The sequence below is a fragment of the Lampris incognitus genome, chromosome 4 (genome assembly GCF_029633865.1).
Source record: "Lampris incognitus isolate fLamInc1 chromosome 4, fLamInc1.hap2, whole genome shotgun sequence".
NCBI lineage: Eukaryota > Metazoa > Chordata > Actinopteri > Lampriformes > Lampridae > Lampris > Lampris incognitus.
In genome coordinates this window covers 74895374-74921927 of record NC_079214.1, presented here as the reverse complement: position 1 = coordinate 74921927, position 26554 = coordinate 74895374, and the positions used below count along the sequence as shown (strand labels likewise).

The 26554-nt window shown below is 42.2% G+C and overlaps 1 protein-coding gene across 1 annotated transcript in view; it reads right to left on the bottom strand.

The window, feature by feature from the left end:
- vps35 (VPS35 retromer complex component) overlaps positions 1 to 26554 on the bottom strand; it is a 117438-nt gene that overhangs the window by 40934 nt on the left and 49950 nt on the right. Inside the window, exons 9-11 of the mRNA XM_056278242.1 lie at positions 23677 to 23786; positions 11141 to 11237; positions 6426 to 6574 (exon numbers count right to left, since the gene is read on the bottom strand). Of these exons, the coding sequence (XP_056134217.1) occupies positions 6426 to 6574; positions 11141 to 11237; positions 23677 to 23786 (356 nt within the window). The remainder of the gene's footprint in view (positions 1 to 6425; positions 6575 to 11140; positions 11238 to 23676; positions 23787 to 26554) is intronic.

Here is a 26554-nt window from a genome sequence, read left to right as displayed (position 1 = left end):
CAAGAGTTAAAGTGAAGGTTTACAAGATGGTTGTGAAACCAGCTATGTTGTATAGTTTGGAGGCAGTGGCACTGATGAAAAGACAGGAGGCGGAGCTGGAGGTGGCAGAGTTGAAGATGCTAAGATTTTCATTGGGAGTGATGAAGAAGGACAGGATTAGGAACGAGTATATTATAGGGGCAGCTCAGGTTGAACGGTTTGGAGACAAAGCAAGACAGACAAGATTGAGATGGTTTGGACATGTGTGGAGGAGAGATGCTGGGTATATTGGGAGAAGGATGCTGAATATGGAGCTGCCAGGGAAGAGGAAGGCCAAAGAGGAGATTTATGGATGTGGTGAGAGAGGACATGTGGGTGGCTGGCGTGACAGAGGAGGATGCAGAGAACAGGAAGAGATGGAAACAGATGATCAGCTGTGGCGACCCCTAACGAGAGCAGCCAAAGGTATTAGTAGTAGAAGGACTATACAAGTAAAATTGACTTGAGTTTCACATTTGTTAAAATCTAATTTTCTTGAATAATCTACGCCAATGGCGTAGCAGACGTCATGGTACCTTTGGCAAATACAATAAATCAGAAATTTAAAAAAAAAAAGAAAAAAAAATTAAGCCCCAGCAGGGTCGATGTGTCCGACTTGAATGTGTCCAAGTACATCAATATTCAGTGAAAATAAGTTGTTTTAGTGTTGCATAGATATTTAAAGTGCTTTAACAGGAACAAATGAACCAATCTCAAGGAATGTATTGGCTACTTGTACACGGCAGAGAGAGACTGCGATTCATTATTGAACCAGTAAAAGAAAGTACGTTTAAAATGTCTGGAAAACTGATGACCTACAAATTAGAGGCCTTATTTCAGTCCGTGCAGAGTATGAAATCAAGAGTCAGCTGTGTGGTACAGTTATATGGAAAACTCAGAAAGGCAAAATTATAAATGAATAAATAAATACAACAATACTGTTAAAGAAGCCAAAGTCTGCGATATAAAGACATCTTACACAAGCAGGGAATAAGACAGAAGACACTCCATCTTATTCACTGCTCATGTCATGTGTGAATGAACGATATGTGTAAATCTTACAGACAGAAATTATATGTGTGAACAGGAAAAACCACCACTGGTGCCAGAAAAAAACACTCATCTATCTTGCAGAATATATGTTGCAGAGCAGCTAAACTCAGTTAGTTAGCACATGGGAGTGTTGACCTGTTTTCCTGAGAAACCAGACAGATGCCAGACAGTGCAAACACTTAGGGCCGGTTTCACAGACAAGGCTTAAGCCTAGTCCCAGACTAAAATGTCTGTTTGAGTTGTCTTAACTCAAAGTGACTTGCACAGACACATCTTAAAATAGTCCTAGATTTAGCCTGTTCTGGATTAAACTAAACTGACTGCGAGAAGGAGGATCATATGTTACTCTAGGACTAAATTGAAGCTTAAATTAATCCTTCAAAGAGGCAGGTTTAATTTCTGTTTAGCAGTTTGTGAGGGAGCATGGACTACTTGGAATATCTAAATGAAGACCAACATGCAATACAGAGGCCAGCCAGATGAGTACTTGTAGATAGAAGTAATCCATTAAATTACTTCGATGAAATAACTTTTCAAGACCACTTTCGTATGTATAAAGAAAATGCACTGGAGATCATATCTTTGCTTGATCCTAGACTTTCCTCTGTCTCAAAGAGGAAGGCCGTTACCTAGTTCTCTCCAAGTTCTGATCACTTTGAGATTTCTGGCTTCTGGAATATTTCATCGTGAAACTGGTGATTTATGTGGTGCCAGTGAAGCAACTGTGTGTAGAATAGTTCATAAAGTCTGTAGGGCCATTTGTGAACTGAGGAATATTTACATTGTTTCCTGATGCTCCTGGCCAAGCCAACTATAAAGTGCAATTCTATGAATATGGGCACTTCCTAGGAGTGATTGGCTGTATAGATGGATGTCATGTTCCCATCAAGTGTCCATCAACTCCTGATGCTGAGTACAGGAACCGCAAGAACTGGTTTTCCATCAATGTTCAGGGTGTATGCACTCCTAATTTAGAGTTTTCTAACATTCTTGCCCGTTGGAAAGGTGCAACTCACAATTCAAGGATTTTTCTCAACTCTTCATTGTGTGCTCAGTTTCAGAGAGGACAACATAGTGGACTACTCCTTGGTGACAGTGGATATGGTCAGAGTAACTTTTTATTCACCCCATACATAAATCCCACAACAGCTGAGCAGCAAAGATACAACAGAGCTCATAACCGCACTAGAGGGCTGGTCGAGCGTATGTTTGGAGTTTGGAGTATGGAAAAATCGATTCCAGTGTTTACACAATACACTTCGTTTTGAGCCAAGAAGACGCTGCAAGGTGATAATTGCTACAGCTGTGCTCCACAACTACCTGAGGCAGCATTGCTGTCCTGATCCTCCAATGGTAGACCAGGATCAAACAGATGTGCCCATGGCTGAGGCAGGGAATGACCAAAGAGGACTTGCATACAGAGCTGCTTTCACATTGCAGCACTTCAGCTAGATGAGATGCATTTAAATATAGAATGTATTCATTATGGCCTATTTTTGCTTGGATAATGTTTTTCTGTACATGGAGTGCAGCAAATTAAATGAGTGACTAAACCAAAGCTGGTTTAAAATGTAGTTTGTGGTGATTAAAATACTAAAACTCATGAATATGCAAATGACAAAACATTTATTTATTTTTACATATATTGTTCATCATGACTGGCAATCACAATTGTCTCATTACTGTATCTGTTTTGGATAGCTCTCTCTTCCAACTTCATATCTAATTAAACCTGTAGAATTATCATTTTCATTTCATGTTCATCCTTCAGATATTTCATTTTATGCTCATGAAATTGTCTGGCTAACTTTTCATGCATGGTCATCTTTTTTGTTCTCTGTTGAGAGGTGGCAGCAGCATCTTCTCTTAAAGATGTTATAGTAGATGTAGAGGGCCCACACTCACTGGACACTGCAGGCTCTTCCACACTGCTCAGATTCCTTTCCTCTGGAAAAACAACACTGTTAGAAGCACAAATAAACTCATATGGTCCATAGAATGGAAGAAGAATAAAGATTGACACAGTCAGTGTAATACATTTACTAAAGGAAGTAACCAATTTACTTTCTTTGGTATATTTACCATTTGTGCTCAGTTCTTCATCTGAACTATCCAAATGGTCATCGTCTGGTATACCATCCAGAGGTTGCTGGGGTTCAATAATTTCAGACAGCAAGTCACTCAATTCATCAGCCTTGTCTTTTTTTGGTGGTCCACCACCAGTATTAAATCTCTCTCTTCTGGTCTTTGCAGTTTTTCTTTTTAAAGCCAGTTTAATGTTCTTCCACAGAGTCTAAAGGCAGATATCATTCAATATTAGTAATGTCAAAAATATGAATATGATAAATGTGGAATACTGATAATAATGTAGATTTCTCACCTGAAGTTGTTGTACTGTTCTTGTGGTTACATTTTCATTTGCATTGAAATCAATGCACATTGCGGCCCAAGCATTCTTTTTCTTTTGCTCAGTAGCAGTAGTATGGTTTTTACTTTCAATAACTGGATGGTTTGATAAAATTTGTTTTAGTAGCGTTTTTTCATACTCACTAAAGTTTTTTGAACGAATTATTTTTGTCTCTGCCATTGTTATGTCTCAGGATTCATACCATTAAATTGGGTTTTCGATTCCACTCCAGGTTTTTATGAGCCCAATGAGACGAACAGCATATGCTCATACTTAACCTGATGAGGTTTAACCCAGGTGCTCTCATTTAGACTTACTTATCTTACTCCAGGACTCCACAGTCTTCGACTAACTAAACCAAATTTAAGATACGTTCATGGAGGCTACTTAAATGTCCTAGTTTAACTAGTATGGATTAAGGACTGATCCTGGAATGATTTAAGCCTTATCTGTGAAACCGGCCCATAAAGAAATATCATCTGACCTTTTTGACTAGAAATACTAAGCTTAGTAGTGTAGAAAGTATGAAGTTCATGTTAAAAATTGAATGTGTTATTTCAGGGGATTGGGAGAGAGAAAATTCATATCATACAGTACAAAATAATAAAATTATCAAAAATCATAACACAACAAAGCAGTTACATAGATCCTAACTTCCTCATCTAGATTCTAGTCTTAAAAGGACAGATTTTGTATTCATGTCAACTGATAAGACCAAGAAGAGGAAGGGCGTGAAAGCAAAGCCAAAGATCTAATGGTGGAAGTTGAAGAAGGAAGACTGTTGTGTGGAGTTCAGGAATGAGTTAAGACAGGCACTGGGTGGTAGTGAAGAGTTGCCGGATGGCTGGGCAACCACTGCAGAAATATTGAGGGAGACCGCTAGGAAGGTACTTGGCGTGTCATTAGGACAGAGGAAAGAAGACAAGGAGACTTGGTGGTGGGATGAGGAAGTACAGCAAAGTATACAGAGAAAGAGGTTGGCAAAGAAGAGATAGGATAGTAAGAGAGATGAAGAAAGTAGACAGGAGCATAACGAGATGCAGCGTAAAGCGAAAAGAGAGGTGGTGAAAGCAAAGGAAAAGGCATATGGTGTGTTATATGTGAGGTTAGACTCTAAGGAAGGAGAAAGGAATTGTACCGATTGGCTAGACAGAGGGACTGAGCTGAGGGATGTGCAGCAGGTTAGGGCGATCAAGGACCGAGATGGAAATGTACTGACAAGCGAGAAGAGTGTGCTGAGAAGGTGGAAGAAGTACTTTGAGAGGCTGATGGATGAAGAAAATGAGAGAGAGAGAAGGTTGGATGATGTATGGATAGTGAATCAGGAAGTTCAGTGGATTAGCAAGGAGGAAGTGAGGGCAGCTATGAAGAGGGTGAAGAGTTGAAAGGCAGTTGGTGCTGATGATATACCTGTGGAGGTATGGGGATGTTTAGGAGAGATGGCAGTGGAGTTTTTAACTAGACTGTTTAACACAATCTTGGAAAGTGAGAGGATGCCTGAGGAGTGAAGAAGAAGCATACTGGTACCGATTTTCAAGAACAAGGGCGATGTGCAGAACTGTACCAACTACAGAGGTATAAAGTTGATCAGCCAAAGCATCAAGATAAGGGAAAGAGTAATACAAGCTAGGTTAAGAGGAGAGGTGACGATTAGCAAGCAACAGTATGGTTTCATGCCACAAACAGCACTACAGATGTGATGTTTGCTTTGAGAATGTTGATTGAGAAGTTTACAGAAGGCCAGAAGGAGTTACATTTTTTCTTTGTGGATTTAGAGAAAGCATACAGGTGCCGAGAGAGGAGGTGTGGTATTGTTTGAGGAAGTCGGGAGTTGCAGAGAAGTATGTAGGAGGGGTACGGTATATGTATGAGGGAAGTGTGACAGTGGTGAGGTGTGCAGTTGGAATGACAGATGGGTTCAAGGTGGAGGTGGGATTACATCAAAGATTGGCTCTGAGCCCTTTCTTGTTTTCAATGGTGATGGGACAGGTTGACAGACGAGATCAGGCAGGAGTCTCCGTGGACTATGATGTTTGCGGATGACATTGTGATCTGTAGCAAGAGTAGGGTGCAGGTTGAGGAGAGTCTGGAGAGGTGGAGGTATGCACTGGAGAGAAGAGGAATGAAAGTCAGTAGGAGCAAGATGGAATACCTATGCGTGAATGAGAGGGAGGACAGTGGAATGGTTAGAATGCAAGGAGTAGAGGTGACGAAGGTGTATGAGTTTAAATATTTGGGATCAACTGTCCAAAGTAACGGGGAGTGCAGAAGAGAGGTGAAGAAGAGTGTCAGGAGTTATTTGTGACAGAGGGGTACCAGCAAGAGTTAGAGGAAAGGTTGGTTGTGGGACCAGCTATGTTATATGGTTTGGAGACAGTGGTACTGACAAAAAGACAGGAGGCGGAGCCGGAGGTGGCAGAGTTGAAGATGCTAAGATTTTCATCGGGAGTGACGAGGGAGAACAGGATTAGGAACGAGTATATTAGAGGGACAGCTCAGGGTGGATGGTTTGGAGACAAAGCAAGAGAGGCAAGACTGAGAGGGCTTGGACATGTAGAGGAGAGATGCTGGGTATATTGGGAGAAGGATGCTGAATATGGAGCTGCAAGGGAAGAGGAAAAGAGGAAGATCAAAGATGAGGTTAATGTATGTGGTGAGAGAGGACATGCAGGTGGCTGGTGTGACAAAGGAAGATGCAGAGGACAGGAAGAGATGGAGACGGATGACCTGCTGTGCCGACCCCTAATGGGAACAGCCGAAAGTAGTAGTAGCAGATTTATGTCAACTGGCAGATTATATTTTCAAATAGAAATTACACTATATTTCAATAGACAAAAAAACTAAAACATCCATTTATTCACATCACAATCACATTTTTTTTTTGCATGTAAACTTTGTCCATCTAGTCCTAAAATGTAATGTAAACAGCATATATTTTGGGACTTACTGTTCCAGGTTAAGCTTGTTGAAGATATCCACAGTGCTCTCCAGGACTTTATCAACATAGTCCACGCGGTCAGGGTAACACTTCATGGCCAGGTTAATGAGAGACACCTGGAGAGAGACTACATCCTCTGATGGCATGTCCTGGCGAGACTGGAAGCAAGAAGGGACACAGGCGACCACAAAGAAGACCACAAATAGAAGTCATCAGCATGTAAACACCAATGTTGGTTATCAGGGTTTAGAAGCAGTCACAATACCTCAGCAGATGTGGTTTATTCAGAGCTCAAAATTATGTTGTCACTTGATATGACCCAGATCATTTATATGATAATTTAATATTAAGCCACTAAAGTGTTTTTAAAAAGTTTCACACCTTTTGATATGTGCAGCTGTCTGTTAGAAGTGCATTTATATCACAATAGCAGACCCCTTACTGCGAAAAAACTTCCTTGCAGATCAACTGCTGTTTGTAGGTGTAATGACAGTTTATACTCCATGGAAAAGCATCATCAATGACCAAGTTAATCAGTTAGTCATAATGTGAAAAAGCCACACGACTCTTGCCTACAGATAGTGGCTTCAGAAAGTTTTCACGTCTCATTGTTTATTTCTTGTTCTGCTGTGTTATAAAGTACAAGCAAAATATATTTGAACACAACTTTTTTCTGTTCAATTCAAATTCTATTCGCTTTGGGTGTCTAGAAAAGCGCTCTATAAACATGATTATTATTATTATTTCTGCAATAAAAATTTGGAGAGAATACCTTCAGAAAATGTGTATCAGGATGATCTGATGGACAATGACACATTTTCTGAGGTTTTCGCTAAGTCAGAAAATGTTTTTTTTTATTCGAGCCAGAGTACACTAATGAAGAACTGTAGGATCTGCAGAAAGATACTGGGCAGCAGCAGAAACATAGGCTGGCATCCAGTAACCTACAGCCTACTGGGAGGATGTGTTGGCAACTTGAGTGAATAGTAAATGGTGGTGTTCATGTAAAACTTGGTCACCATGCTGCAATGTGTTTGACCACAGACAGCTCTGGTCGCTCAGAGTAGCACAAACAGAATTATTAGTATTTAAGCTCAAGAAAGCTTTGCTCCACATATGAATTCAGGTGCAGTGTTTGATCATAAACAGCAATTGTGCTACTACTACTTCGTTCGGCTGCTCCCGTTAGGGGTCGCTACAGCGCATCATCTGTTTCCATTTCTTCCTGTCCTCTGCATCTTCCTCTGTCACGCCAGCCACCTGCATGTCCTCTCTCACCACAAACATAAACCTCCTCTTTGGTCTTTCTCTTTTCCTCTTCCCTGGCAGCTCCACATTCAACATCCTTCTTCCAATATACCCAGCATCTCTCCTCCACACATGTCCAAACCATCTCAATACTGCCTCTCTTGCTTTGTCTCCGAACCGTCCAACCTGAGCTGTCCCTCTAATATACTCATTCCTAATCCTGTCCTTCTTCATCACTCCTAATGAAAATCTTATCATCTTCAACTCTGCCACTTCCAGCTCCACCTCCTGTCTTTTCATCAGTGCCACTTTCTCCAAACCATACAACATAGCTGGTCTCACTACCATCTTGTAAACCTTCCCTGTAACTCTTGCTGGTACCCTTCTGTCGCAATTCACTCCTGACACTCCTCTCCACCCACTCCACCCTGCCTTCACTCTCTTCTTCACCGCTCTTCCGCACTCATCATTTTAAACAGTTGACACCAAGTATTTAAATTCATATGCCTTCATCACCTCTACTCCTTGCATCCTCACAATTCCACTGTCCTCCCTCTAATTCACGCATAAGTATTCCATCTTGCTCCTACTGACTTTCATTCCTCTTCTCTCCAGGCTCTCCTTAACCTGCAGCCTACTCTCGCTACAGATCATAATGTCATGCGCAAACATAATAGTCCACGGAGACTCCTGCCTGATCTCGTCCGTCACAACCTGTCCATCACCACTGCAAACAAGAAAGGGCTCAGAGCCGACCCATCTGTCATTCCAACTGCACACCTCACCATTGTCACACTTCCCTCATACATATCCTGCACCACTGCTCCATACTGCTCTGCAACTCCTGACTTCCTCATACAATACCACACCTCCTCTCTCGGCACCCTGCCATATGCTTTGTCTAAATCCACAAAGACACAATGTAACTCCTTCTGGCCTTCTCTATACTTTTCCATCAACATTCTCAAAGCAAACATCACATCTGTAGTGCTCTTTTATGGCATGAAAACATACTGCTGATCGTCACCTCTCCTTTTAAATTAGCTTCTATTACTCTTTCCCATATCTTCATGCTGTGGCTGATCAACTTTATACCTCTGTAGTTACTACAGTTCTGCACATCACCCTTGTTCTTGAAAATCGGTACCAGTATGCTTCTTCTCCACTCCTCAGGCATCCTCTCACTTTCCAAGATGGTATTAAACAATCTAGTTAAACAAAACCCACTGCCATCTCTCCTAAACACCTCCACGCCTCCACAGGTACGTCATTAGGACCAACCCCCTTTCCACTCTTCATCCCCTTCATAGCTGCCCTCACTTCCTCCTTGCTAATCAACCATACTTCCTGACTCACTATCCCCACGTGCGTTGTGCCTGTCAAATAAACAATAAACTAAATAAACTAAATATGATCCAACCTTCTCTCTCATTTTCTTCATTCATCAGCCCCTCAAAGTACTCCTTTCCCCATCTCAGCACACTCTCCTCGCTTGTCAGCACATTTCCATCTCTATCTTTCATCGCCCTAACTTGCTGCAGATCCTTCCCAGCTTGGTCCCTCTGTCTAGCCAATTAGTACACATAATTTTCTCCTTCCTTAGTGTCTAACCTCTCATATAACTCACCATATGCCTTTTCCTTTGCCACCTCTCTTCACTTTATGCTGCATCTCCTTGTACTCCTGTCTACTTTCTTCATCTCTCCGACTATCCCACTTCTTCTTTGCCAACCTCTTCCTCTGTACACTTTGCTGTACGTCCTCATTCCACCAACAAGTCTCCTTGTCTTCCTTCCTCTGTCCTGATGACACACCAAGTACCTTCCTCGCTGTCTCCCTCACTATTTCTGCAGTGGTTGTCCAGCCATCTGTAACTCTTCACTACCACCCAGTGCCTGTCTTAACTCCTCTCTGAACTCCACACAACAGTCTTCCTTCTTCAAATTCCACCATTTGATATTTGGCTCTGCCTTCACTCGCTTCCTCTTCTTGGTCTCCAAAGTCATCCTACAGACCACCATCCGATGCTGCCTAGCTACGTCCTCCAGTCACCACCTTACAGTCTCCAATCCCTTTCAGATCACGCCTTCTACATAAGATATAGTCCACCTGTGTGCACTTTTCTCCACTCTTGTATGTCACCCTGTGTTCCTCCCACTTCTTGAAATATTTATTCACCACAGCCATTTCCATCCTTTTAGCAAAATTCACCATCTGTCCTTCCACATGATGGTCGTGGAAGCTATTAACAGCAATTGTGCATTTACGGTAAACAAAATGTTGGACTACAGCTACTGCTGAAGTAAACAATGGTATAATATTACACTAAAACATGACTTGTTTTTCTACTTAATAAAGGTAGACTGTAGTTTATTGTAGCTTCTTTTTGAGATGCAAATGTTTTTAGTTTCCTAAATATAAACACTGCATTGAAAATGTGATCGCTAGGTGATGGTGCAGACCATATGTGTGTGTCCAGCCAGTGCTTGCCTACAAAACGCAACAAGGGGTTTGCAGAAAGACACACAATGATCAAAATAGAAAGAGAACTGACTTTTCTACATAAATACTGGTTTTACTGTAAATGGTGTTTTATCAGATTACAACAACATTGAAAACGACTGCAACTTCACATCACCAGTGTGAATTTGTCACTAACATCCAGGTAACACAATCCCCAACATCAAGCATGGCGGTAGCAGCATCATGCTATGGAGGTGCTTTTCAGAAAGAGGGAAAACAAAGCATGTTGCCATCAAGGGCTACATGCATTGAGACAAATACAACAAGAGATCTTTAATATTCTGGAATGGGCCAGACTTTAAATCCCATTCAAAGTCTGTGTTATGGCCAAAATCGTTTATCAGAAGATACTATATCATTTTATAACATGGTCAGTATGGTTACTTTCATAAAGTAATATATGACTCATTATGACCCCCATGAGTAACTGATTACTTATTACTCCCTGATGGGTGTCGTTGCACCCATCTCACATCACAGCTAGCACGGGTTCATTTGCAGTAGCTGAATTTCCCTAAGGGGATCAATACAGGAAACTTGATCTAATCTCAGTATTATTTTGCTTCATGGATGTTTCAAATGTACTGTGTTCATGAAGAAGGAAAAAAAAAGTCAGGATTTTGATGAGTAACAGGAATAAAAGGTAGAACAAGTTCAGGGGGATGGATACTTCCTGAAGCCACTGTAAGCTTGAGCCTGCTGAACTCATGGGTTCTTGTTGATGTTTTGAAAGACCTTAGTACATATCCCCATTTCCACTCACCTCATGGAAATACAATGTAAGAATTCAGGGTGTTGAGTTGTACGCTTTTCCCCTTAAAATGTTTTTTCTCTCTCTTCTCTGTTTGGTTGCTTCAGGTTTGTTGGTGGGGTGGTGTGATACCAAACAACTATAATACTGTGTTTGCAGAGAAGGACGAAAACACGAGTGACAAAATGACAATGCAAACTACCTGAATAACAGTCGCCACTTGCTGAGAGAAGATGTCGAAAAGTTTAATTTCAGACGGGATGCCAGGACCATCTTCTCGGTGAGCAAACAGGGCTAATCTGAAGCAGAGAGCACAAGAGAGCACTGAATGCAACCTGACATAGTGGCCTTACTCATCACCTTTGATTATATATGCTACTGAACAGCCATCTTTTATCCCTTTATTTGTATGCTGAGCCAATATTTCTGCTGCTTTCAATATCACACATATACACACACACACACACACACACACATATATATATATATATTCTTTTTTGTTTTTTCCCCCCTCTTTTTCTGGTAACTGTTGATCAGTCCTGCAATTCGGCTTGGAAGAATTTTAGCCCATTCCTCCGTACCAAACAGCTTCAACTCTGGGACGTTAGTGGTTTTCCTCAAATGAACTGCTTGCTTCAGTTCCTTCCACAACATTTCGATTGGATTAAGGTCAGGACTTTGACTTGGCCATTCCAAAATATTAACTTTATTCTTCTTTAACCATTCTTTGGTAGAACGACTTGTGTGCTTAGGATTGTTGTCTTGCTGCATGACCCACGTTCTCTTGAGGTTCAGTTCACGGACAGATGCCCTGACATTTTCCTTAAGAATTCGCTGATATAATTCAGAATTAGTTGTTCCACCAATGATGGCAAGCTGTCCTGGCCCAGATGCAGCAAAACAGGCCCAAACCATGATACTACCACCACGTTTCACAGATGGGATAAGGTTCTTATGCTGGAATGCAGTATTTTCCTTTCTCCAAACATAACGCTTCTCATTTAAACCAAAAAACTCTATTTTGGTCTCATCCGTCCACAAAACATTTTCTCAATAGCCTTCTGGCTTGTCCAAGTGATCTTTGGCAAACTGCAAACAGGCAGCAATGTTCTTTTTGGAGAGCAGTGGCTTTCTCCTTGCAACCCTGCCATGCACACCATTGTCGTTCAGTGTTCTCCTAATGTTGGACTCATCAACATCAACATTAGCCAATGTGAGAGAGGCCTTTAGTTGCTTAGAAGTTACCCTGGGTTCCTTTGTGACCTGGCCGACTATTACACGCCTTACTCTTGGAGTGATCTTTGATGGTCGACCACACCTGGGGAGGGTAACAATGGTCTAGAATTTCCTCCATTTGTACACAATCTGTCTGACTGTCGATTGTTGGAGTCCAAACTCTTTAGAGATGGTTTTCTAACCTTTTCCAGCCGGATGAGCATCAACAATGCTTTTGCTGAGGTCCTCAGAAATCTCCTTTCTTTGTGCCATGATACACTTCCACAAACATGCGTTGTAAAGATCAGACTCTGACAGATCCCTCTTCTTTAAATAAAACAGGGTGCCTACTCACACCTGATTACCACCCCATTGATTTAAAACACCTGACTCTAATTTCACCTTCAAATTAACTGCTAATCATAGAGGTTCACATACCTTTGCCACTCACAGATATGTAAAATTGGATCATTTTCCTCAATAAATAAATGACCAAGTATATTTTTGTTGCATTTGTTTAATTGGATTCTCTTTATCTACTTTTAGGACTTGTGTGAAAATCTGATGATGTTTTAGGTCATATTTATGCAGGAATATAGAACATTCTAAAGGCTTCACAAACTTTCAAGCACCACTATATCTAGCCAACACAATTTGGCCTATGTAATGGTTGCTTAGATCCTTACACCTGCTAATTTTTTCTGCTTCCAACACATCAACTTTAAGAACTGACTGTTCACTTGCTGTCTAACATATCCCACCTCTTGACAGGTGCCATTGTAATGAAATAATCAATGTTATTCACTTACCTGTCAGTGGTTTTAATGTTTTAGCTAATCGGTTTAAGTCACAACAGAAATGTATTCCTCAAACAATTATGTTATGCGCAAGAATAACAAGCTTAACGATCGGATTTAAAGTCCCCATGAAATAAAAAGATATTTAAATTTTTTTACATCACATCTTGCGCTGATCATCACCTACACACCAGTATCTAGCCCGACAATGAAAAAAAGTCATTTTGTAGGTATTCCAAATGATATTTTAGAGTTTGTCATATTGTTTTTCAATGATAATAAAACGCTGATGACCGATCCTGCACTCAGGGGTGTATACTAATTGTGCATCCAATGAATCGCTTACTCAAATTTTAATGCCCCTTCCCCGTGACTCTAAATCCTGCCAGTTACCAACCAGCGCACTGGACCTACAAGCTAGCTAGCTAGCAATAATGGGTCATCGTTGTGTTTTTCGTTGCGCTAACTTCCGCAACCCCCCAGTGCGCTGCCTCGGCTAGGGAGAGCCAGAAGAAGGGCCCAGCACGCATCCAGAGTGGCTGCTGCACACAGCCGTACCAAGTCCCCTCCACTGGCCCGCCTTCGGGCACAATGTCGAACACCATCTGACAGGGCCCCCCTCTGTCTGTGGCGCATTCAGCACTATTGGCTACTGTAAACACCAGACAATATCCGTGACAAGTCCCTCCCTAGCTTTGTTTTTACAGGGAACACATACCTACGCAGAATCAAATAGCACTCTGCGAGCCGTTTCATGGGGTCGTTAAGAGCCACTCTCAGTGGTTGGTCACCTGCACCCTGCATTTTTGTATCAAGCCATTTCTAAGTGAAATATAATGTGAATAAAAACTCAAAATACCACACCTGAGTTTCTAATTATTATTTTTTTTACTTTCTTCCTACCCTTTTTTTTTCTTTAAAAAGAAGACGTAATTAAGGGGATAACAGGCGACGGAAACAATTTTTTTTACATTTCTTCATCTACAAGCAATACTTGGCACCACTTTCTTGCTTTTTTTTGTTAATTGTTTTGATGACTGTTATATATGTTGGCCAATTAAACACCTGGACGCTACCTAAGCTACTAATAGGGCTCAACAGTAACATTTGTTATAGGAGCAAAAGTGCCACTATTTTCCCTAATCTAGGAGAACAGAAAGACATTTAGGAGTAGATTTACAATATCAAAAACATTTATCAATTATGTTAATTAATTAACTTTGCTACTTTGTTTTTCTGAGAGTTCTTCCTGCATGTGTCCGATATTCCAATCATTTCTGCATCTCTTATTGTGATCTTAAGTTAATAGCAATGCATTTATTCTTATGTAAGAAATGGTGGTGACAGACCCTAGTCTACATCTTACTGCTGTCCGCAGAAGCTTGGACTGGAAACTGGGCTGTGGAAGCTGCAGCGGTGCATTACAACCCCTCTTCTTGCATACCATATTGTTAAGCAAAATAAAAGTACACATTTCACCTTTTCCACATAAAACAATCAAGTTTGATTAATTTCCAATGATAATCACTGGTATTTTTCTAAACGTCTCTGCTTTCACATCGCAAGTTTGACGGGTTGTAAATTAACACGATTTTCAGTCAAACCACACAAATAAGGCACATTACAATCCTTCGTCTGCATTCTAAATTTTTTTTAGCAAAAAAAAGTACACATTTCACCATCTGAACATGAAGCGATCAATTTTGATTAGTATCCAATAAGTATAAGTAGCACATAAATGGCCACTCTCATTTGTACTGTTGATCATGCCAGCAGTAGCATTTTATTTTCTAATGTTTTATTTAAGAATATTGTATACATGTATTGTTGTGCACTGATAGTGGGCAAGAGTGATACAGACCAAGAAGACCACTTGCTTCCTCTTCTTGGGAGACCAAGAAGAGGAAGAAAGTGAAGACACAGCCGAAGATCAAATGGTGGAAGTTGAAGAAGGAAGACTGTTGTGTGGAGTTCAGGCAGGAGTTTAGACAGACACTGGGTGGTAGTGAAGAGTTGCCAGATGACTGGGCAACCACAGCAGAAATAGTGAGGGAGACAGCTTGGAAAGTACTTGGTGTGTCATCAGGACAGAGGAAGGAAGACAAGGAGACTTGGTGGTGGAATGAGGAAGTACAGCAAAGTATACAGAGGAAGAGATTGGCAAAGAAGAAGTGGGATAGTCAGAGAGATGAAGAAAGTAGACAGGAGTACAAGGAGATGCAGCGTAAAGCGAAGAGAGAGGTGGCAAAGGCAAAAGAAAGGCGTATGGAGAGTTGTATGAAAGGTTAGAAACTAAGAAAGGAGAAAAGAACTTGTACTGATTGGCTAGACAGAGGGACCGAGCTGCGAAGGATGTGCAGCAAGTTAGGGCAATAAAGGATAGATATGGAAATGTGCTGACAAGCGAGGAGAGTGTGTTGAGAAGGTGGAAGGAGTACTTTGAGGGGCTGATGAATGAAAAAAATGAGAGAATAGAAGGTTGGATGATGTAGGGATAGTGAATCAGGAAGTTCAGTGGATTAGCAAGGAGGAAGAGAGGGCAGCTATGAAGAGGATGAAGAGTGGAAAGGCAGTTGGTTCTGATGACATACCTGTGGAGCCACGGATATGTTTAGGACAGATGGCAGTGGGGTTTTTAACTAGATTGTTTAACACAATCTTGGAAAGTGAGAGGATGCCTGAGGAGTGGAGAAGAAGCATACTGGTACCGATTTTCAAGAACAATGGCGATGTGCAGAACTGTAGCAACTACAGAGGTATAAAGTTGATCATCCAAAGGAGTTGAATCAAGTGCAACTGGACTTGGTATATATCCGTGAAGACGTTTCGCCTCTCATCCAAGAGGCTTCCTCAGTTCGTGCCTTTCTGACTAGACCAAGCTAGTCTGACTGGCTGGTGATGAGACTCAGTATTTATCCTCTAGGAGTCGTCATCAGAGCTATTGATATGTGTGGCTCTTTGTGATCCGATGTTTACCAACGCCCGTCGCTAACAGATTCATAGATATGAGTGGCTCTTTTGTGTACCAATGTTTGGCCGCGCCCGTTGTTATCGGAGCTATTGATATGCGTGGCTCTCCTGTGCTCCGATGTCCAGCCACGCCCGTCGCCATCTGAGCTATTGATTTGCATTTGTTTAGCAGCGACGGACATTGGGGGTGTTGGTTTCGACTTCATTCTTCAGTGGTCATGAGAGTCGTTGGAGCCGTTGGAGCCGTTAGTGACCGACTGTTGTTCTTGGAGGCTAGGCTTCTTGAGTCTCCTGGGTAGAGATGAAAGGACGGCATTTTAAGTGGGAGATAGGTGGCGTCGCAGACCTCCTTCTCTGTTGAGGGATGGTTTTTCCAGTTTCGCATAGATGGCTTCCTTCGCCCCTCTTTCAAACCATCTATCTTCTCTGTCCAAAATGTGTACATTGCTGTCCTCGAAGGAGTGTGTCTTCTCCTTTAGGTGTAGATAGACTGCTTAGTATTGTCCTGAGGAGTTTGGCCTTCTGTGTTGGGCCATCCGTTTGTGTAGTGGTTGTTTGGTTTCACCTATGTATAGGTCAGTGCAATCCTCATTGCATTGTACAGCATACACCAGATTGCTTTTCCGGGTGTGTGGTACACGGTCTTTGGGATGAACCAGTCTTTTTGGAGTGTGTTGCTGGGTTTGAAGTATACCGGGATGTGGTGTTTGTTGAAAATTCTCCTGAGTTTCTCAGAGACCCCAGAAACATACGAAACATCTCCTCGTCGCTCACCTGGTTGGTCTTTTTGGAATGTGTTGCAGTTTTCACAAAGGTCTAACTGGGGTAGCCGCAGGTTTTTAAAGCTCCCCTCAGGTGTTTGTGTTCTTCTCGTTGGCCCTGAGTGCTGCTGGGCACATTGTCAGCTCTGTGTTGCAAAGTTCTGATGACTCTCAGTTTGTGTTCCAGCAGGTGATGTGAGTCGAAAAGTAGATATTGGTCTGTGTGTGTAGGTTTCCTGTAAACCCCAATGTGGAGGCTCCTGTCTTCCCCAATGTGGACGTCACAGTCCAAGAAAGGCAAACTGTTGTTCTTTACGTCTTCCCTTGTGAACTTAATGTTCTTGTCCACTGAGTTGATGTGTTTGGTAAACGCTTGTACCTCTTGTGTTTGGATTTTGACCCATGTGTCATCCACATATCTGAACCAGTGGCTCGGAGGTGTTCCTCTGAAGGAGTTCAGGGCGCTGTGTTTCAATAGCTCCGATGGCGACGGGTGCAGCTGGACATCGGAGTACAGGAGAGCCACGCATATCAATAGCTCCGATAACGACGGGCGCGGCCAAACATTGGTACACAAAAGAGCCACTCATATCTATGGCTCTGTTAGCGACAGACATTGGTAAACATCGGATCACAAAGAGCCACGCATATCAATAGCTCTGACGACGACACCTAGAGGATAAATACTGAGTCTCATCACCAGCCAGTCAGACTAGCTTGGTCTAGTCAGAAAGGCACGAACTGAGGAAGCCTCTTGGATGAGAGGCGAAACGTCTTCATGTATATATACCAAGTCCAGTTGCACTTGATTCAACTCCTTTGGATAACCATGACCAGGATGAATGAGAACATTCACAGATATAAAGTTGATCAGCCACAGCAAGATGCTTTGGGAAAGAGTAATAGAAGCTAGGTTAAGAGGAGAGGTGACGATTAGCAAGCAGCAGTATGGTTTCATGCCGCGAAAGAGCACTACAGATGCAATGTTTGCTTTGAGAATGTTGATTGAGAAGTATAGAGAAGGCCAGAAAGAGTTGCATTGTGTCTTTGTAGACTTAGAGAAAGCATACGACAGAGTGCCGAGAGAGGAGGTGTGGTATTGTATGAGGAGGTCGGGAGTTGCAGAGAAGTATGTAGGAGTGGTGCAGGATATGTATGAGGGAAGTGTGACAATGGTGAGGTTCGCGGTTGGAATTACAGATGGGTTCAAGGTGGAGGTGGGATTACATTAAGGATCGGCTCTGAGCCCTTTCTTGTTTGCGATGGTGACGGACAGGTTGACAGACAAGATCAGGCAGGAGTCTCCATGGACGATGATGTTCGCGGATGACATTGTGATCTGTAGCGAGAGTAGAGCGCAGGTTGAGGAGAGCCTGGAGAGGTGGAGGTATGCACTGGAGAGAAGAGGAATGAAAGTCAGTAGGAGCAAGACGGAATACCTATGCATGAATGAGAGGGAGGACAGTGGAATGGTCAGGATGCAAGGAGTGGAGGTGACAAAGGCATATGAGTTTAAATACTTGGGGTCAACTGTCCAAAGTAACGGGGGGTGCAGAAGAGAGGTGAAGAAGAGAGTGCAGGCAGGGTGGAGTGGGTGGAGAAGAGTGTCAGGAGTGATTTGCGACAGAAGGGTACCAGCAAGAGTTACAGGGAAGGTTTACAAGATGTTTGTGAGACCAGCTATGTTATATGGTTTGGAGACAGTGGCACTGACGAAAAGACAGGAGGAGGAGCTGGAGGTGGCAGAGTTGAAGATGCTAAGATTTTCACTGGGAGTAACGAAGAAGGACAGGATTAGGAACGATTATACAAACCTCAATTCCAATTAAGTTGGGACATTGTGTAAAACATGAATAAAAACAGAATACAATGATTTGCAAATCCTTTTAGACCTATATTCAATTGAATACACTACAAAGACAAGATATTTAATGTTCAAACTGATAAACTTTATTGTTCTTTGCAAATATTCACTCATTTTGAATTTGATGCCTGCAACACGTTCCAAAAAAGCTGGGACAGGGGCATGTTTACCACTGTGTTACATCACCTTTCCTTTTAACAACACTAAATTAGCGTTTGGGAACTGAGGACACCAACTGATGAAGCTTTGTAGGTGGAATTCTTTCCCATTCTTGCTTGATGTATGACTTCAGTTGCTCAACAGTCCGGGGTCTCCGTTGTCGTATTTTGCACTTCATAATGTGCCACACATTTTCCAATGGGAGACAGGTCTGTACTGCAGGCAGGCCAGTCTATTACCTGCACTCTTTTACTACGAAGCCACGCTGTTGTAACACGTGCAGAATGTGGCTCGGCATTGTCTTGCTGAAATAAGCAGGGACATCCCTGAAAAAGACGTCGCTTGGATGGCAGCATATGTTACTCCAAAACCTGTATCAGCATTTCAGCATTAATGGTGCCTTCACGGATGGGTACTAACACACCCCCATACCATCACAGATGCTGGGTTTTGAACTTTGTGCTGATAACAATCTGGATGGTCCTTTTCCTCTTTAGCCCGGAGGACATGACGTCCATGATTTCCAAAAACAATTTGAAATGTGGACTCGTCAGACCACAGCACACTTTTCCACTTCGCGTCCGTCCATTTCGGGCCCAGAGAAGCTCGGGCCCAGAGAAGCCGGCGGCGTTTCTGGGTGTTGTTGATATATGGTTGGCTATATGGTTGCCATATGGCTTGTTGATATATCGCTTTGCATGGTAGAGTTTTAACTTGCACTTGTAGATGTAGCGACGAACTGTGTTAACTGACAATGGTTTTCTGAAGTGTTCCTGAGCCCACGTGGTAATATCCTTTACAGAATGATGTCGGTTTTTAATGCAGTGCCACCTGAGGGATCGAAGGTCATGGGCATTCAATGTTGGTTTTCGGCCTTGTCGCTTACGTATGGATTCTCTGAATCTTTTGATGATATTATGGACTGTAGATGATGAAATCCCTAAATTCCTTGCAATTGCACATTGAGAAATGTTGTTCTTGGACTATTTGTTCACGCAGTTGTTCACAAAGTGGTGAACCTCGCCCCATCCTTGCTTGTGAATGACTTGAGCCTTTCGGGGATGCTCCTTTTATACCCAATCATGACACTCACCTGTTTCTAATTAACCTGCTCACCTGTTGAATGTTCCAAACAGGTGTTTTTTGAGCATTCTTCAACTTTGCAAGTCTTTTGTTGCTCCTGTCCCAGCTTCTTTGGAACGTGTTGCAGGCATCAAATTCAAAATGAGTGAATTTTTGCAAAGAACAATAAAGTTTATCAGTTTGAACATTAAATATCTTGTCTTTGTAGTGTATTCAATTGAATATAGGTCTAAAAGGATTTGCAAATCATTGTATTCTGTTTTTATTCATGTTTTACACAATGTCCCAACTTCATTGGAATTGGGGTTTGTATTACAGGGACCGCTCAAGTTGGACGGTTTAGAGACAAAGCAAGAGAGGCAAGATTGAGATGGCTTGGACATGTGTGGAGGAGAGATGCTGGGTATATTGGGAGAAGGATGCTGAATATGGAGCTGCCAGGAAAGAGGAAAAGAGGAAGGCCAAAGAGGAAGTTTATGGATGTGGTGAGGGAAGACTTGCAGATGGCTGGTGTGACAGAGGAAGACGCAGAAGACAGGAAGAAATGGAAACGGATGATCCGCTGTGACGACCCCTAACTGGAGCAGCTGAAAGTAGTAGTAGTGATACACATTATATCCAAGCTGTACACTCCTTTGCATTGATGACCTATGGACAGTAGACATAAACCTTGCTGTTTGCGTTGTATTTGAATTGTTTGCATCTGGTCACTCTAAGGCAGGGGTCAGGAACCTTTTTGACTGGGAGAGCCATAAAAGCCAAATATTTCTAAATGTATTTCATTGAGAGCCATATAGTATTTTTAAAGTATAATGAATTAAATATGTCTTACTTTTAATGCGACTTCTGGTGCTGCATGGTTTTGCTGATGGCCTTGTAGTCTGGTTCATACGTGGTGAGGCTGAGCTTCATGCAGGCGTTGAGGCTTCCATCAGTTAAACGTGAGCGTAGGTTGGTCTTAATGTTCCTCATATGCGAGAATGACTGCTCACATGCATATGTAGAGCCAAACATGGTCAATACGGCAATACTCACACGCTGCATTGTGTGGTATGTCACAGGAAGCTCGTTCCAAGTTTTAAGAATCAGCTGGTCTTCAGGTTGAAGATTTTTCATTTCCGTCCACTTGTGTTCCCTCGCCAGCTCTGCTCGCTGTCGCGCAAGACTTTCCAACTCTCCATTAAGTGACTTGAACTTACTCATCCACATGTCTGATGCCTTCAGGTCAGCAACTTCCAGCTCAAAGTCTCCGATAGAGACCCCGGGGATGCATGTCAGGTCGATTTTGTCCACTGCACACTCATGTGGATGAGTGATGAACTTGAAAAGACCAGTGCGCGCACGAAATTCTCCAAAACGTGCTTTGAATGACTGCAGGAGATTGGACGTAAAGCCAGCTAGCTGCTGGAGATCCAGATGTTGAGTGGAGTCACTTGCTAAGCATGCATCTCTAAATTGTTGCAGTCTTTCAAAGTGCAGAAGACGACCTGTTTCAATGTCCCTGAGAAAGACTTCCAGCTTGCTTTCAAATGCAAACACTGCTTGTTGAAGGGATGAGATTGTATTTCCAATACCTTGCATTTTCACATTGAGCTGGTTCAGATGGCCAGTTATGTCCACGAGATAGTGAAACTGCAGGAGCCAGTCAGTGTTGTCTAGCTCAGGATGCTTGACGCCTTTCATTTCAAGAAAAGTCCGGATTTCACTCAGGCAAGCTGCAAAACGGCTGAGCACCTTCCCCCTTGACAACCAACGCACGTTGCTGTGTAAAAGCAGACCGGGATAATGATTCCCAACTTCTTCTAACAGAGCTTTAAACTGGCGATCATTTAAAGCTCGGGCAACAATAAAGTTGACCACTCGAATGACCAGCGACATCACCTCACCAAGCTCCTGGCCACACGTCTGAGCGCAAAGCGCCTCCTGGTGCAGGATGCCATGAAAACTTAGGATGGCTCTCTTTTCATGTTCACGGAGAAGCGCTACAAATCCTTTGTTCTTCCCCAACATACAGGGTGCACCATCAGTACAGACAGAAATAAGTTTATCCATCGGTAGTTTTTTTTCTTTAGCAAACTCCATGAAAGACGTGAATAAGTCCTCTCCTCTTGTTGTCCCTTTCATTGGCAAAACAGCCAAGCTTTCCTCACGCAGTGTGTCACCTGCAGCATACCTGGCAATGATACTGCACTGAGATAGATGGCTAACGTCTGTTGACTCATCTAACGTGAGAGAAAAGTATGTCCCGGCGTTTATGTCCTTAATTTGTGTTTCCTCGACCTGATTTGCCATCATGATGCTACGATCGTGCACAGTTCTTGCTGACAGGGGCATGTCTTTTATTCGTTTGATTATCTTGTCTTTATTTGGGAAGTCATCAAACAGTTCATTGGCCACATCAAGCATGAATGTTTTGGCATACTCGCCATCTGTGAATGACTTTCCATTCCTTACTATTGCCAAAGCCCCCGCAAAGCTAGCGGAATTCCCGTCACCTTGCTTGGTCCACACACGTAGTTGCTGCTGACTCGTCTACACTCTCCGCTGTAGCTCCTCGCATGCCCTTTTCCTGCCGTCCCCCGCTGGAGATTTCCATGCAAATGAAGCATGGTGCGTATCGAAGTGCCGCTTTATATTTGACCGTTTCATCGATGCAATTTTATCATTGCATATTAGACATACCGCAGATCCTGCTCTCTCCACAAATGCAAAGTCCTCTGTGCACGCAGCCTGGAATGCACGGTAATCATCGTCTTTTTTTCCTTTCGCCATCTTTTCCGTTACAAGGGTTGAAGCGGATAAACTAGTTGGCTATCTGAAAAAAATTGATTTCTTCACCTTTACAATGACCCGGACATGCTCGCGAGCCATTGGTTCCCGACCCGACCCACGGGTGACCCGTGACCCGTGAAATTTATCTTCAAAACTAATTTCTGTTCACTTTAAAATGACACAGTATTATTAAGAAATATCACAAGTATTTTAAAATCAGTTCCAAACTGATTTTTTTTTTCAACTCAAAATTGTCTGGGAGCCATATGCCGTCACCGGAAGAGCCATATATGGCTCGCGAGCCATAGGTTCCCGACCGCTGCTCTAAGGGCATGTTGTTGATCCTTTCATTTCCGTCCTGTTCTTTCTTCATTTCCATCTCACCAAAGCAAAACATTTTTTTATGTAACCTTCTTTTACTTTGTGTTTTACATAGTTCAACCTAACTTTTCCTCCCTGCAGTTCTGCTCATATTCAAAAGACTCAAATTTACAAGCTCTTTTTGGACTGATGCTAGTTTGAACCGAAGCTAGTTTGCACCGATGCTAGATTGAACCGAAGCTAGTTTGAACCCATGCTAGTTTGAACCCATGCTAGTTTGAACTGATGCTAGTTTAAAATAACGTTAATCATTGTTTGAAATTTCGACCTGCATATAAGCTCATGTTTGATTTTTCTCGATCGCACATCTTTGTTTTTGGGCGAAAAAATGTGACTAAAACTCACACCATCTAGGCGTGACTGCTAGGCAACTTATTTTAAGAAGCAAACTAAATGACCTTTATTGCTGACTGTCGTGTTCCTCGAAATGTTGTTACAGAAAACAACTCCACTCGAACAGTTATCATAAATAATTAATTTGTGTTAATTCTGAAATTAAGAAAAAATAATTTGAGCTAATTACCAATAGCCTTTTATCACCTTGCCTAGTGCCCTATATTATATTTATAGTAACCAACCTCATCTTCAAAGTTTATTGAACTAAATAAAGGTAAGAATGGGAATTGTGAAAAAGTTTTCAAATGGACAATAAGTTCCCAGTCATGTGCTTTATAAATAAAGGTATACATATAAAATGAAAAGCATTTGTTTAAAATGATAGTGGCGTTAACGGTACCTGTCAATCAGGGCAATGATGATGTTTTTGACATTGACGTGCTGGTGCAGTTCAGCGCAGGAACGCAGAAATGGGTTGAGAGTCTGAAGGTGGAACTCATCTGGAAATACCTGAAAACCAAAGAGAATATAACAAATTAGAGCTTGTGTGCATGTTGATGGAACCAATACTCCATAAAGTGGAAAATGTGCAAATACTTGATATTGAAAAAAAATTCTAGCTCCAAAGCCATTAAGTTGTTTTTTTTTAAAGTGTGATCAAGTTACTTAGCGAGATAGCATGATAAAGTCTCAATAATTTGTAAATCACACAACAATACTACTACTACTAGGGCTGCACAATATTAGGAAAACATGCGATATGCGATAACGTTGTTGAATATTGCGATGACGATATGACTCGCAATGAATATAAAAATATTGAAGTATACAGTTTTAATGTCTTTCTGCTTTAGGTTTGCTGCTAACACAGACCCCAGACAATGAACAGCCTATGCACACTGAATAAAAAAATGAAATGCATTATTTCCAACATGGTTTTATTGAAAAAAAATGCATCTGGCTACAGCCGCTATTATTGACAATGAACAAATACTACCAACTTGGTTGCATGGTAATCAGTTTCTTCATCACTGTAACACAACATCTAGGTCTATTTAAAGCAGCTAGTAGGAGTTTATATTATAAATGATTACGTAACTAATGTTAGAATTTTTACTTGACTGATTGATTGATCGGTTGACTATATTTAGTTGTTACTGAGGCGGAATCAGCCAGCTGACACTACCGCTTTTATTCAATCTATTCAAGAAGGGGGCACGAAAGTCCACACAAACTGCATATACAACCATTTCTCGCAGTTCAAGCAGTCTTTTGCAATACGTATATCGCCGCACGCATGGTGATATCGCGATGAAGGTAAATTTTTGATATATTGTGCAGCCCTAACTACTACTACTACTAATTTCGGCTGCTCCCATTAGGGGTCGCCACAGCGCATCATCAGTTTCCATCTTCTCTTCCTGTCCTCTGCATCTTCCTCTGTCACACCAGCCACCTGCATGTCTTCCCTCACCACATCCATAAACCTCCTCTTTGGTCTTCCTCTTTTCCTCTTCCCTGGCAGCTCCATATTCAGCATCCTTCTCCCAATATACCCAGCATCTTTCCTCCACACATGTCCAAACCATCTCAATCTTGTCTCTCTTGCTTTGTCTCCAAACCGTCCAACTTGAGTAGTCCCTCTAACATACTCGTTCCTAATCCTGCCCTTCTTTGTCACTCCCAATGAAAATCTTATCAGCTTCAACTCTGCCACCTCCAGCTCCGCCTCCTGTCTTTTCATCAGTGCCACTGTCTCCAAACCATATAACATAGCTGGTCCCACAACCATCTTGTTAACCTTCCCTTTAACTCTTGCCCTTCTGTCACAAATCACTCCTGACATTCTTCTCCACCCACTCCACCCTGCCTGCACTCTCTTCTACACCTGTCCTCTGCATTCCCCATTACTTTGGACAGTTTACCCCAAGTATTTAAACTCATACAGCTTCGTCACCTCTACTCCTTGCATCCTCACCATTCCACTGTCCTCCCTCTCATTCATGCATATATATATATATATATATATTCCATCTTGCTCCTACTGACTTTCATTCCTCTTCTCTCCAGTGCATACCTCCACCTCTCCAGGCTCTCCTCAACCTGCGCTCTACTCTCGCTACAGATTACAATATCATCCGCAAACATCATAGTCCATGGAGACTCCCGCCTGATCTTGTCCGTCAACCTGGTCATCACCATTGCAAACAAGAAAGGGCTCAGAGCCGATCCTTGATGTAATCCCACCTCCACCTTGAACCCATCTGTCATTCCAACTGCACACCAACATAACATAATTCCATCATAACAATAATTGAATGTTATTTAGGGGAGGAATAACAGAAACCGTAATAATAATGAAAAGTATCAACATTGGTAACGTGGTACTAGCTGTGGTATCGGAATGAAACACCGATTTCTGGTAATGCCCATCCCTTGAGAACAAGGCTCTGCGTTTAACTCAACAAGTTTTAGAACGGTAAGTTAGCTAGTTTAAATAAGGTTGTGACCCTAATAGTCCCACTGCTAGCATTCATATCTAGCAAAGCAGCGCACTTCAGTGCTATAGTATTACCAAGGCTCAGCATTTTCGGTTTTTACCGATTTTCACCGAAAAATACCCAGATTTTTAAACTGATTTTCACCTGGATTTTATGTTTCCATTGATCCAAAAGGTGTTCCTTTTCGTGTGAGGTTATGTAACAGTGTCCTCTTGTGGCGAAATTCGGAGTGCTGAACCGCTTTGAAAATTAAAAACTGAAAACACTGAGCCTTGAGTATTACTTAACAATATCTTCTTTTGGCCCTGTGATGGACTGGCGGCCTGTACAGGGTGTCTCCCCGCCTGCCGCCCAATGGCTGCTGGGACAGGCTCCAGCATCCTGCGACCCTGAGAGCAGGATAAGCGGCTTGGACAATGGATGAATGATTGAAATGTTCTTTTGGGCATTTTTGTTGCTTATTTTCCAAGAATTTCTTCTTAAGCTTCTCTCTCATAACATGGGCTTTCCCGTGGAACATGTCAGAACATGGAAATGGAGACAGAAGATGTGTGCTGTAAAGAAGTGATACCAGAGTGTATGTTGTGTTAATGAGTAGGATTTTTGAATAAATGTTTCCAATCGGTTTGCTTGATCTATTGCAGTGTTACTCTTTACGCGGATCGCGAGCCACATGCAGCTCATGAGACTTTGTTTTGCGCCTCATATAGATCCACTGATAACAATAAGAACATAGCTTAACTTACTTCTGTAGGTTCCGTTTGTGTCCTGTTTTAG